General features: G+C 46.7%; 2 protein-coding genes across 18 annotated transcripts in view; one reads left to right on the plus strand and one right to left on the minus strand.

The window, feature by feature from the left end:
• Positions 1-7,410, minus strand: part of sntb2 (syntrophin, beta 2) — a 170,862-nt gene extending 163,452 nt beyond the window's left edge. For 7 of the 11 annotated variants that reach the window (XR_007482135.2, XR_007482136.2, XR_007482137.2 and 4 more), the window contains exon 1: positions 6,368-7,410. Coding sequence is in view for 5 of the 11 variants with exons in the window: in XM_049723051.2 (XP_049579008.1) it covers positions 6,368-7,079 (712 nt within the window). In the remaining 6 variants the exon portion in view is untranslated. The remainder of the gene's footprint in view (positions 1-6,367) is intronic. The other 4 variants (XR_007482138.2, XM_049723052.2, XM_049723053.2 and 1 more) reach the window with 4 other exon arrangements.
• A 326-nt stretch (positions 7,411-7,736) lies between these two features.
• Positions 7,737-14,361, plus strand: part of vps4a (vacuolar protein sorting 4 homolog A) — a 157,370-nt gene continuing 150,745 nt past the window's right edge. For 2 of the 7 annotated variants that reach the window (XM_068650945.1, XM_049723035.2), the window contains exons 1-4: positions 7,739-8,142; positions 8,482-8,593; positions 8,689-8,833; positions 8,919-8,980. In XM_068650945.1, coding sequence (XP_068507046.1) covers positions 8,122-8,142; positions 8,482-8,593; positions 8,689-8,833; positions 8,919-8,980 — 340 coding nt within the window. In that variant the 5' untranslated portion in view covers positions 7,739-8,121. The other 5 variants (XM_068650942.1, XM_068650940.1, XM_068650941.1 and 2 more) reach the window with 5 other exon arrangements.

Consider the following 14,361-nt stretch of genomic DNA (forward strand, 5'->3'; position numbering starts at 1 on the left):
CAAGGCAGCATTTCCAAAGGGCAGGACTGCAGCGGAAAGCTTGGAAAACGAAACAAAAGAAGGAGCCGGTGAGGCTTTGGACATTTGAATATGTCACATCTGGGTGGCTTAGGAAATTAATATGTAAAATTGATGGGTTATGGTTATGCTCAACATTATAGTGAAATTGTGGTAAATTATGTGGTGTATTCTAAAAAGTAAAAGCTAAAAAAGAAATCGGGAAAAATGTTTGTATGTACTTACCAGGGTTGGAAGCTGTTTGGCTAAGTCGTCCTGACTTAGTATTTAAAACCTAAGTATTTGATTTTGGATTGTATTGCTTAATTATGGTTTAGAGTTTGACCATCTATTTGTGTTTATTTTAAGGTTTTTCACCTGTGTTGGCTGTGTTGGCTGTGTTTGGCTGTGTTTGGCTGAAGATGAAAATAAACCAAAGACAAGGAAAAAAACCAGTCATGATCACTGAGTGAAGTCCAGTTCAAATCCTTTTGTCCAAGCGCCTTTCAAGTGGGGAGCTGCAGTTTAACCCCACAAAAGTGTGGGCCACTTGACAGTGAAAAACCGGTGTGAAGACCGGAGTATCCTGAACTGACCAGGCCTGGAAATCCAGAGGCTTGGTAACACACTGAGTATCAGCTCACGGCAATTGAATCCTGGTGGGAAGGAAAGATGGCCGACTCACAGTCATTGGAGCAGCTCAAAGCCAAGAGGATGTCTGCAAAGCGGCAATTCTCCAGGCTGGCTAACAACATTGTCCGGATACATGCCATAATGTCTGAAGAGGAGCTCAGAGACAGTTTCAAGACCGTTATAATTGAGTCCAGCAAAGTCATGGAAGCAAATGAGGATGTGGAGACCCAGTACCTTGCAGAGATCGAGCTGGGGGAGGACAGTTCCTGGTTTGAGCGCACAGCAAAAGGCCGATATTGTGAAAACTGCAGACGGGTGTGAGATGAAACTGAAAGAGCTGAGGGACCTCATTCAAAGGACACTCTGGGCTAACTTCGGAGAAGAGGAAGTGACGATGGCAGTAGAGGCTGCAGAGAAGAAAGTAAAGACTGTGATGTCCCTTGAACCTGATGGAAGTAAAGAGGCCTTTGACTTTCTGTTTGATTACATGGAAAGATTGATTAAGAGAGCAAAGGAGCTGCACACACAGTGGAAGTGTTGGGCCCCTCCCGCCGAGCAGAAAGACTTCCAACTGCGTGTGAGGGAGCTTGAAAGCATCATTCCCAAGTTAATGTCCAGAAAAGCATGGTTCATTGGAGCAAAAGCTAAAGAAGATGTTGAAAGAAGTGTAAGTGCAGCTTCCATCAGCTACCCAACAGCCATTAGGCTAAAGCCAACCCCCCTCCCCAAGTTCACTGGCATCAGGCGAGACTTTCATCGCTGGAAAAGAGACTGGGAGGCCCTTCAGAGGCAAGGAGAGCCCACTGGGTCAAAAGAAGTTAAAAAGTTCCAGCTCCTTGACAGTTTGGATGAGAAAATAATGAGAGATCTTCGGCTGATGACCTATAACACAGCAGACGACATCTTTCGGGTCCTGGAGAACCGGTTTGGAAGTCAAACAGCGATCACCATTGAAATAGTGGGGGAGCTCCAGAGACTTCCAGCTGTTAGAGGCCACCAGCCCAAGAAAGTTGTTGAGCTCATCCAAGCTGTTGAAAAAGCCCTTCAAGATCTGAGTGACCTTGGTGAAACTGATGCTTTAAAGAATCCTCTGGTGACAAAGTCAATAGAAAGCAAGCTTCCTGATGCATTGAAGAAAGAGTGGCTTCTCTATGCAGCTGGGAGAAGTTGTCCTGATCCAGAGAAGCGGTTTGACAGTCTTCTGACCTTCCTCAAGAGTCAAGAAAGCATTTATGAACAGCTGGACCAGTTGAGGGATGAAGAGCCATCATCCAGGAGAGAGCGGCCTGAGCAAAGGCAAGCCAGAACTAGAGCCTCAAGCCAGTCAAGTAGCCACCTCTCAAGATGCATCATCTGTGGGGACAGTAAGCATAAGAGGAAGCTGTATTTCTGCAAGAAGTTCCGGGTGCTCAGGCTCACAGAGAAAAAGAAGGCAGTGCGGAAATTGGGCGCCTGCTGGAAATGCCTAGAGATCCATGATGGTGATAATCACTGCAGGACAACATTCCTGTGTAAAAATCCTGAGTCCGAGGATCAACGAGAGCATCATTTCTACCTGTGTCCCAATGCTGAACCATCCAGAGGCAGCATGGCCCAAAGGAGGAGCAAAGGCAGCACAGTGGGAGGTGGCGAGAAGGGTTACACCGAGGCCCAGGAAGAATTCTTCAAAAAGCTCTCACCTGAATTAGTCCAACAGTGCCGGGACGCATTCTGCAACACAGTAGCAAGAACCTCCCACGCTGTGAAGACGCACTCAAGTCTCCTGGCAGAGAGCGGCCTAGTGGAGTGGCCGGTCATCATGATGCTGCTGGAGGTAACTGCCAATGCTGGGCAGAAAATTGGGACTTTGATCGACCTAGCATCCGATACCAACTATATCACCCATGAGGCCGCAGGGCAGCTCAATCTTAGAAGTGAAGACGTCACGCTTGTGGTTCATGGCGTGGGAGGCATGAAAGTCTTGGTCAAAACCAAACGATACCTCCTAAAAATCCGTAAACCACCCCAAAAGGCACTCTCAAGTCCCACCAGCTAGTTTGTTACGGCTTAGACAGCATAGCAGACATCCACAGGCATGTGTCAGCCGGAAAACTGCAAAGGTTCTTCCCAGACATCCCACTTGGTGACCTGACAAGACCAAAAGTGATCCAGCTTCTTATAAGTCACAAAGAGGGGCAGCTGGCTCCACAGAAAATCCGCACGGTGGGGGACCTCGTGCTGTGGGACGGACCACTAGGGAAAACAGTTGCAGGCACCCATCCTGAGTTGTTTGAGGATGGATGGATGGATGGATGGATGGATGGATGGATGGATGGATGGATGGATGGATGGATGGATGGATGATATCAAAATAACAATTTGACACAAAGCGATATATCCCTTTTTTGGAGCGACAGAATTTGATGCGATAAAGGTGATTTTGATACGACATTTTGATATACAGTAGTAGTAAAAATGACTTTTGTGTTAATCAATCTATACTAACTAAAGATAACTCCAAATAAACAATGTAATGTGTGTTTAGTGTTACCATTTCCAAAATGTCAAAAAAATTACCGTATTTTTCGGACTAAAAGTCGCTCCGGAATACATGTCGCATTAGCCTTATAATGCACAATAAAGTGAAAAAAAAAAACGTATACAAGTCGCTCCGGAGTATAAGTCGCATTTTGGGGGAAATTTATTCGACAAAATCCAACACCAAGAACAGACATGAACGACCAACAACAGGCTAAACGATACGGTATGCTAACGTGACATACTCTCAAATGAAGAGCTGAGAGCGGGCTTGACGTAACAATGACAGTTATCCAAATAACTATAACATAAATAACACCTTTATCAAACCATCCGTGTCACTCCAAATCATACATAAACACAAACGAAGAGCTGAGAACGCCCTGACGTAACATTGACAGTTATCCAAATAACTATAACATAAATAACACGTTTATGAAACCATCTGTGTCACTCCAAATCATTAAATCCATCGATCGTCCTTTATGTCAACAATGTCGGGTGCGCGCCGCTGGTGGCGATTGCACTTTAAATTATTCCACAGGCCCATATAACAATATATAAATTATATATCAAATAACTATCATATAAGCAATATTGTTATCAAACCATCTGTGTCACTCCAAATCATTAAATCCATCGATCGTCCTCGATGTCAACAATGCCGCATGCACGTCGCTGACGGCGGTTGCACATCAAATTATTCCACAGGCCCATATAACGATATATAAATTATATATCAAATAACTATTATATAAGCAATAATATTGTCAAACCATCTGTGTCACTCCAAATCATTAAATCCATCGATCGTCCTTTATGTAAACAATGCCGGGTGCGCGCCGCTGACGGCGATTGCACTTCAAAATATTCCACAGCCCCATATAATTATAAAGAACAATTTTATCAACCAATCTCTGTACTCCAAGTCACTAAATCCCGTGATCGAATCCTTTGTCCTTTATGTAAAACACCGCCGCGTATGCGCCACAGTTGCAGTTCAGATTACAGTAATCCCTTGCTACATCGCAGTTTGTTTATCGCGGTTTCACTACATCGCGGATTTTGAATTTTGAAAATTTGTGAAAAAATTCACATATAAGTCGCTCCTGAGTATAAATCGCCCCCCCCCCCCCCCACCCAAACTATGAAAAAAAACGTAATTTATAGTCCGAAAAATACGGTATATTACACCAAGCTAGTTCTCTTAATATTCTCGCATAAATAAAGTGCAACAGAAATAGCTAGTTCTTGTTTTATACACAAACGTTCTTATTATATGAATAAGCTCTGCATAGCTTAACAATATTCAACATTTTCAATTTTGGAGACAATATACAAGTAGTAAAGTATATTTTCACATTATATTAACCACTTGCTGTGATTGTTCTGTAGAAAGAACTATCCATCTCAATCATTCTAACATGCATGAATTTAAGATGTTGGAGGAAGAAACCAGAGTGCCCGGAGAAAACCCACGCAGGCAGGGAGAACATGCAAACCCCACACAGGGAGGGCCAGAGGTGGAATCGAACCTGCACCTTCTAAACTGTGAGGCGGATGTGCTAACCAGTGCGACACTGTGCCGCTTTAGAAAGAACTACTAAATCTATTAAACAGTAAACAGTGTTGCCAAAAGCTTACATTCTTTAAAAAAATAAAAATAAAAATCAGCTGGTCTACATGTTGTCTGGCAGCAAAAACTGTTGTCTCAATGCAGTTACCCCCACACACACATTTTTTTTTACCAGTAATCCCATTTCCTCAGTGTTCTTATTTTAGTAGGTCAAATGCATTATAAAAATACACCTGGTCATGTAGTAATCATTGCTGTTTGGTGCATTGAATGAGTATTTTGGTGGACATTTGAGATGTCCTACTGTGTGAGTGGTCATTGAACGCACCTGGAGTAAACCGCTAAACACGTGTGGACAGTTCTTTTTCCTCTACAGCACGCAGCTATTGATTGTTGAATGAGAGTACTTTTTTTCCAAGAACCTTGTTGATATAACTGAAAATCAAAACACACAAATGTGTGTTCTTTGTGACTTTTTCTTGCAAAATCCCACACAAGTGGTCACATTGCATCGTCTTGTCTACTCTTTCCAGTCGCCATTATTATGTTTGCATGTTTGACGTAATCTCTGGCGGCCAGCAGTGACAGGAGATGACATGTTAGAGCGAAATCAACATGAACTTAAATTAACATTCAGATTTGAACAAAAATAAAAGGGTATTAGGAATTTTGGGTATGAAATTATCTCATTGATTATATCGATTAAATTGCTCAATGACGCGTCGATGTGCGGCTAGCATTGATTTAAACAAGTCCAGCTCTTGTCGATGTAGCCGGACAGACACATTGATACATTGGTTTAATAGATGTATAGTTACACCCCTAATATAAGTAGCATTACTTCACTTTTATTTTGAAGTTGGCCCTTGGAAAAACAATCGCGGGCTGACTTCACTTCGAATTGAAGCAAGCATAACCTAATCTTAATGTGCAAAAGCATATACAGACTTGAGTGCAATATTAAACTTTCAGTGCTCATGCACAACTGTGCACGTCAAGCTCCCAACTCTCACCTCTGACCACACGATATGTTACAGTCCAAACAACGTTGTATCAAACAAATTTTTGTCGCGGGCTGCATCGTAGTCATAGTTTCTTTCGGAGGGCCAATATGACTGTCAACCCAAATAAAAGTATGAACGTCTAGTATTATATACAGTATAGGCTACACAACAAACTGATGAATAACTAGTTTTGAAATCAGAGACGAGTAAAAACAGTTCAACTATGGTGATAAAAAAATGATAGCAACATCTCTTTTTTTTTTTTACAAGTGAAGACGATTTGAAATGTTAGTATTGACACAAAGTCGATGTACAGTTTGTCTTCGCGGTCCAAATATGATTACACTGAAGGCTAAATTTGGCCCGTTGGCCAGAGTTTGACACCCCTGCCCTACGAGGTCAAAGGTCCACTGATGAGAGTATTTATCAATGCAATAAGCATGACATCAATTTGAACTTTTAACGCTGCCCTTTTCTAGTGAACCGTGCATTTCACATGTCAATAAGAAAGAATAATTGTCACTGTAAAAGAGACTTAACTTCCTAAACTGAAAGCAACCAGTGCAACGGAGAGCGTGGCGGGAACACGCCACCCTAATCAGGCCTCTATATATCCACGCTCTAACGTGGCCACACTTACCCTCCAGCGTCACTTGTTTTCCTGCCTTCTTCAGGACCTGCACCGCCAGATCATGCGTTGCCTCCCGGAGGTCGTTGCCGTTCACGGACAGGATAGCGTCGCCCACCCGAAGCGCGCGACTTTGGTCTGCAGCGAGCCCCGGGAAAATCTTGGAGATAAGGATCGGCATCCGATTCTCGCGCCCTCCTTTGATACTGATCCCCAGCCCGCCAGACTCCTGTTTCACGACTCGGACTTTTCGCACAGCCTCCGTGCATACGTCCCTACAAACTGGAACTTCGCCTTGCTTCGAGCCGGAACTTGACCCGGGACTCCCATAGCTAGAATCGGGACTTCCAAAGTCGGAGTCTGTGCCGTTATTCGAGTACTTCCCAGGGCTGTTTAATCCGTATGTGCCGTCACATGGACCCCGAATAACATCCACGCGACCAGGGCTGCTGCTGTAACCTTTCCGAAATTGTTTGTGGCCCGAAGACGGACTCGGATCAAGGTGCCCTGACCTGGTTCCCGGTTCGTTTCCATTCGATATGCCATTTCTCATGTCATCCGGAGGACCGTTGTGATCCCAGTGGTTGGTCCCCTGTCCGCTTACCTCCGTCTCGGCCGTTAAAGTCAGCGTTTCTATGGTGAGTTCGGCGGACACACGGATCCAGCGCTCGCGGAGAAGTAGGTCCAGTTGACCGTTTTTATCAGCTCTGGTCCACACCGCCATGCCAGCACCGATGCGACCACTTTCACATTCAGCTCGTCATAAAGTTCCTATTTTCCTTGTGTTTACAAGACACTACTTTCTCCTTCCACTGGGCTTCATCGACACACCCACTCAAATCCACAGGCTCCCAAAAATAGGGTAGGACAAGTAAAGATACGGACCAGCCAGTCAGGTTATTGTTCAGCAACTGAAGCTCGCTATTCGTTCCACCTCTGATTTCACAGTTAAACAATTCAATATCCACCACAATCCTTCAAAGTAAAGGTTACGTGTGTTCTTTACGACTCTGATTTTGCAGATTCATTTAGGGTCTGAAATCTATCATCACAAGTCAGCAAAGCACCCTTTTAGTGAAAGCTAGCAAATAAATAAATCAATGGATGGATGGATGGATGGATGGATGGATGGATGGATGGATGGATAAATAAATAAATAAATAAATAAATAAATTCTGCATCAATTTGCTTTATTTAAAAAAACGAAGCGCCTATTTTCCGTGGACGTTGTTTTGGTTGTGTCCAAATTCACAGGCTACTGTCTTCGCGAGGCAGGCTCAGACTCTTGATTCCGTCACGGTATATAATTGGCTGGAAGGACATTACAGTGACGTTTAAGATTATGGTTGGTCCGTTTTGCGGATTTTTTTTTTTTCGCAGTCGCCCACTCACATACCGTCATATGTGGGAATTGAACTAGTGATGTGCATTCCAGTTCTTTTAGGTGAACTGAATCTTTAGAATCAGTTCACTTAAATTTTCAACAATATCTCGAAATTAGCAATCTTTGTTGTTGACATTCGACTCGACCGCTTTGAGGTCGGAATGGGAACATCTGAGTGGGATATTTCCAATTTCAGATCTTCCTCGAAGGCAGCAGTAGTCTGTGGGTCGAGGGTTGAGTCTTCTGGGCGCTGGAATAGCCGATTTTGTCACGATATTAGCGATGTTTTTTGTGTCCACGAATAGTGTGTATTTCGCCACACATCAACATTCGAAACTACTGAAGAAATAAATCTGGACGAAGAACTTAAGTGTGAGATGAAATGACAACGTCAACATTGCAGGTATATTGTTTTTCACACTGACGTTGTTAGCGCGGTGTTAGCTAAACTAGTTACAGCTGTAGTGCAGCTAACAACTGGCGTCACGGTGAATGAGACGTCTTCAATCAACACCTACATAAGAAAACCGGACATAACATAACTGTCTTCGGTAAATATTTACAGCTTGATTAAAGGCACGTCGTGTTATGCTCGAGCATATCAAAAACACTGCAGTGCACCCGCTTTTCTTTGGCCCTTGCTAGCGCATCGTGTATTGTACAGTTTTTGCGACAGTATCAGAGCGCCTGTACATGTATATGTTTATCTTACAGCTCTTATTTGTCTATGTGTTATTGTCAGAAGGCAATTGATCTTGTGACCAAAGCCACAGAAGAAGACAAGTCTAAGAATTATGAGGAGGCGTTGCGTCTTTACCAACATGCTGTGGAATATTTTCTTCATGCCATTAAATGTGAGCAGTAGTGGTCAACTAACAAACATTGCATTCCACTGTCGCATGCATGCAGTTATTTGTGTACTGTTGCCTGAAATGTTTTGCTCTTGCAGATGAGGCCCACAGTGACAAGGCGAAGGAAAGCATTCGAGCTAAGTGTATGCAGTATTTGGACAGAGCAGAGAAACTTAAGGATTACTTGAAGAATAAAGAGAGACAGTGCAAGAAGCCTGTGAAGGAGTCACAGAACAATGAGAAGTAAGCAGTCATTTATTTAGTCAATTTAAGTTCAAGATTCAAACTCTGAAGTTGATGTTTGTGTATTTTGGTGTGTTCTGTGCAGGAGTGACAGTGACAGTGAAGGGGAAAACCCAGAGAGAAAGAAACTTCAGGAGCAGCTCATGGGTGCGTGATTCTTAGGAGTACAGGACAGGAAGTTAGGGTGTATTCAGACTTGACTGTTTAGTCCACTGTAAACGGAACAGGGTTCTATTGTAACGCTGGTCCGGACCGTTTGTGTAAGTGTGAATACAAACGAATCCTAGTGCGGATCAAAGAAACGGACCAAGACCCACTTTGCTTCCAAACGAACTATGGTGCGGTTCTCTTCAGGTGTGAATACAAACAGCGAAGATCGAACCAACAGCACAAATATACAGAGTAGGAATGCAGCGCTTCGGACTCGCATGTTTTCCGCCATTTCCGGGTCTGTGATCTGTGTGCCGCCCTGGTCATTGCTGTCTAATGGGAGCACAGATCGTCACAAGCGTGGGTGTGTTTTCAAATTATACACTTTACTTGCAAAATGTATAGTCTGAATAGGAACCGCACCAAACGAAAAAAATTAAGTCCGATTTTGGTCGGGACCAAACAAGCGGACTAAAGGACTTTTATGGTCTGATTACACTCTTAGGAGTTATGAGTTATTATATATATATATATTGCCCCTTCTGACGAAAAACACAAATGGACTTCGTTTTCCCTCGCCCGGACGCGGGTCACCAGGGCCCCCCTTTGGAGCCAGGCCTGGAGGTGGGGCTCGAAGGCGAGCGCCTGGTGGCCGGGTCTTCGCCCATGGGGCCCGGCCGGGCATAGCCCGAAAACAAAATGTGGATCCCCCTTCCCATGGCCTCACCACCTCTAGGAGGGGCCAAAGGGGTCGGGTGCAAAGTGAGCTGGGCGGCGGCCAAAGACCTTGGCGGTTGGATCCCCGGCTGCAGAGGCTGGCTCTTGGGACATGGAATGTCACCTCTCTGGCTGGAAAGGAGCCCCAGCTGGTGTGTGAGGCAGAAAAGTTCCGACTAGACACAGACTTGCCTCCACACATAGTAGTTTTGGCTCTGGTACAAGCCCTCTCGAGAGGAGCTGGACTCTCTTCCACTCTGGAGTTGCCCATGGTGAGTGGCGTCGAGCAGGTGTGGGTGTACTGATTGCCCCCCGGCTGGGCGCCTGCACATTGGGGTTCACCCCGGTGAACGAGAGGGTAGCCTCCCTCTGCCTTCGGGTGGGCGGACCGGTCCTGACTGTTGTTTGTGTCTATGCACCAAGCATTTCCCTTTAGGAAATGCTGGAGAGCGCTCCTTCTGGGGACTCTACTGGGTGACTTCAATGCTCACGTGAGCAGTCACAGTGAGACCTGGAAGGGCGTGATTGGAAGGAACGGCCCCCCGATCTGAACCCGAGCGGTGTTTTATTATTGGACTTCCGTCCTCGACACGGATTTTCTATAATGAACTCCATGTTCAAGCATAAGGGTGTCCATGTGTGCACTTGGCACTAGGACACCCTAGGCCGCACTTCGATGATCGACTTTGTAGTCGTGTCATCGGATTTGCGGCCGCATGTTTTGGACACTCGGGTGAAGAGAGGGGCGGAGCTGTCAACTGATCACCACCTGGTGGTGGGTTTGCTCCGATAGTGGGGTAAGGGGCCGGTCCGACCTGGCAGACCCAAACGCTCTGTGAGGGTCTGCTGAGAATGCCTGGCACAATCCTCTGTCAGGAAGAGCTTCAATTCCCACCTCTGGCAGAGCTTTTCCCACGTCCCGGGGGAGGCGGGGGACATTGAGTCCGAGTGGACCATGTTCCGCGCCTCCATTGTTGAGGCAGCCGACTGGACCTGTGGCCGTAAGGTCGTTGGTGCCTGTCATGGCGGCAATCCCCGAACACGCTAGTGGACACCGGCGGAAAGAGATGCCGTCAAGCTGAAGGAGTCCTATCGGGCCGTTTTGGCCTGCGGGACTCCGGAGGCACCTGACAGGTACCAGATGGCCAAGCAGAACGCAGCTTCAGCGGTTGCTGAGGCAAATTGGGAGGACGGCTTCGAGGAAATTCTGGTCCACCATCCGGCGTCTCAGGTGGGGGAAGCAGTGCACCGCCAACACTGTTTACAGTGGGGATGGCGTGCTGCTGACCTCGACTCGGGACGTCGTGAGTCGGTGGGGAGAAGACCTCCTCAATTCCACTTACACGCCTTCCATTGTGGAAGCAGGGCCTGGAGACTCTGTGGCGGACTCTCCAATCTCTGGGGTCGAAGTCACTGAGGTAGGTAAAAAACTTCTCGGTGGCAAGGCCCCAGGGGTGGGTGAGATCCGCCCGGAGTTCTTAAAGGCTCTGGATGTTGTGGGGCTGTCATGGCTTACACGCCTATACAACATTGCGTGGACATCGGGGACAGTGCCTCTAGATTGGCAGACAAGGGTGGTGGCTCCCCTCTTTAAGAAGGGTGTGTTCCAATTACAGGGGAATCACACTCCTCAGCCTTCCTGGTAAGGTCTATTCAGGGGTGCTGGAAAGGAGGGTCCATCGGGAGGTCGAACCTCGGATTCAGGAGGAGCAGTGTGGCTTTCGTCCTGGCCGTGGAACCGTGGACCAGCTCTACACCCTCGGCAGGATCCTCGAGGGTGCATGGGAGTTTGCCCAACCAGTCCACATGTGTTTTGTATTCTTGGAGAAGGCGTTCGACCGTGTCCCTCGGGAGGTTCTGTGGAGGGTGCTTCGGGAGTACGGGGTGCCGAGCCAACTGATAAGGGCGGTTTGGTCCCTGTATCACCGAGGCCGGAGTTTGGTCCGCATTTCCGGCAGTAAGTCGTATTTATTCGCAGTGAGGGTTGGACTCCGCCAAGGCTGCCCTTTGTCACCAATTCTGTTCATAGAGGCGTTGAGGGGGTCCGGTTTGGGGACCTCAGCATCGCGTCTCTGCTTTTTGCAGACGACGTGGTGCTGTTGGCTTCTTCAGACCGTGATCTCCAGCTCTCACTAGAGCGATTCGCAGCCAAGTGTGAAGCGGTCGGGATGAAGGTCAGCACCTCCAAATCCGAGTCCATGATCCTCGGTCGGAAAAGGGTGGAATGCCCTCTCCGGATCGAGGATGAGATCTTGCCCCAAGTGGAGGAGTTCAAGTATCTTGGGGTCTTGTTCACGAGTGAGGGCAGGATGGAACGTGAGATCAACAGGCGGATCGGTGTAGCGTCGGCAGTAATGCGGAGTCTGTACCCGTCCGTCGTGGTAAAGAGAGAGCAGAGCCAAAACGCAAAGCTCTCGATTAACCGGTCGATCTATGCTCCTACCCTCACCTATGGTCATGAGGTTTGGGTCGTGACGGAAAGAACGAGATCCAGGATACAAGCGGCCGAAATGAGTTTCCTCCGCAGGGTGTCCGGGCTCTCCCTTAGAGATAAGGTGAGAAGCTCGGTCATCCGGGAGCGACTCGGAGTAGAGCCGCTGCTCCTCCACGTTGAGAGGAGCCAGATGAGGTGGCTCGGGCATCTCATCAGGATGCCTCCTGGACGCCTCCCTGGGGAGGTGTTCCGGGCATGTCCCACCGGTAGGAGACCCCGGGGACAACCCAGGACGCGCTGCAGAGACTATGTCTCTCAGCTGGCCTGGGAACGCCTTGGGATCTCCCGGGATGAACTGGACGAAGTGGCTGGGGAGAGGGAAGTCTGGGAGTCCCTCCTAAAGCTGCTGCCCCCGCGACCCGACCCCAGATAAGCGGAAGATAGATGGATGGATAGTTATTGCGTACATTAGTGTGGCAAAATAGTCTACAGCTGACGAAAAGCTGCCAGCAGCTGCCTGCCTGCATCGTACGTGTTAGTGTTAAGATAAAAATAACTTTAATCTCTATAGTCTCTCGCCATACACTGGCCAACAGCAGATCCCACCTTGGTCTTAAGCATCGATCAAGTCAAGTCAAGTCAAGTCAAGTTTATTTGTATAGCCCTAAATCACAGACAGTCTCAAAGGGCTTCACATAGCCAAAATTGACAATTATTCTCAAAGCATCCCCTGATCATAAGCTCCCAAAAGGGCAAGGAAAAACTCAAAAAACCCCTGCCAGGGGAAAATGAGAAACCTTGAGAAGGGACCACAGATGGAAGGATCCCCCTTTCAGGATCACCAGGTTATAATGGATGCAGAGAGTGCACAAGTAATACATAATATGAAAATCAATGAAGAAAAATGGATGTCGGAGGTGCCCTCGATTGTCCTGGCAGTGTCCTCAAGGGGGCCGAGCCGCAGCTCCCCCATCCCGAACTGGTCCCCGAGAATCCAGCCAGCCGCTATCCGCTTTTGAGCCACCTAACCCCCTCCCCAGCCGGGGAGGAGGTGGGCAGAGAGAACAGAACAAACTCCGGCCAAATCGGCCATCACAAGTTAGTTAAAGGCCATCTCATAGAAATGTGTCTTTAAGCGTGTCTTAAATGTTTCTACTGAGGTAGTAGTTCTAATATCCATTGGTAGGGCATTCCAAAGCTCTGGAGCCCGAATAGAGAATGCTCTAGACCCTGCAGACATTTTCTTGGCCCTCGGTATAACTAAAAGACTAGCGTTTTGCGAACGAAGGTTACGAGACGGAACATAAGGAACGACTAGGTCGACGAGATATGAAGGCGCTAAGCCATGCAGTGCTTTATAGGTTAGTAGAAGAACCTTGAAGTCACATCTTAAATGGACCGGGAGCCAATGTAATTCGGCTAATATTGGGGTAATGTGATCAAATTTTCTTGACCGTGAGAGCAGCCTCGCAGCGGCATTTTGCACTAACTGTAGACTTTTAATACTGGATTTAGGAAGACCAGAGAATAATACATTACAGTAGTCCAGGCGTGACGTGACGAACGCATGTATAATAGTTTCCGCATCCCCGGTCGAGAGGATAGGACAAATCTTAGCAATATTACGAAGGTGAAAAAACGCAACCCTGGTTATATTCTTAATGTGTTTTTGAAAGGAGAGCGTTTGGTCAAATATTACCCCGAGATTACTTACCGTATCACTCTGAGTGATAGTACGGTTATCTATAGTTATAGTGGTTTCCTTAAATAAATGTTGATAACGAGTAGGACCAATTATCAACATCTCAGTTTTATCCGGGTTAAGACGAAGGAAGTTGAGAGACATCCATTGCTTAATCTCCGCAAGGCACGCCTCGAGATTACAGCAGTCCTGTGGATCTGTCATCGATAACGGCATATATAATTGGGTGTCATCCGCGTAGCATTGAAAACTAATATTATATTTATGTATTATGTCCCCAAGCGGAATCATATAAATATTAAATAAAATCGGTCCGAGTACCGATCCCTGTGGGACACCACACGTAACATTATAAAGCTCAGAGGACGTATTACCATGGACCACTCGGTGCGTCCTGCCTGATAGATAGGAGTTGAACCAGCTTAGTGCTGACCCTGAGATACCAACACAACTTTTAAGACGCCCTAATAAAATATCGAAGTCTACAGTGTCAAAGGCAGCACTAAGATCAAGTAGTAACAATAC

This window comes from Syngnathus scovelli, chromosome 6 (assembly GCF_024217435.2).
Source record: "Syngnathus scovelli strain Florida chromosome 6, RoL_Ssco_1.2, whole genome shotgun sequence".
NCBI lineage: Eukaryota > Metazoa > Chordata > Actinopteri > Syngnathiformes > Syngnathidae > Syngnathus > Syngnathus scovelli.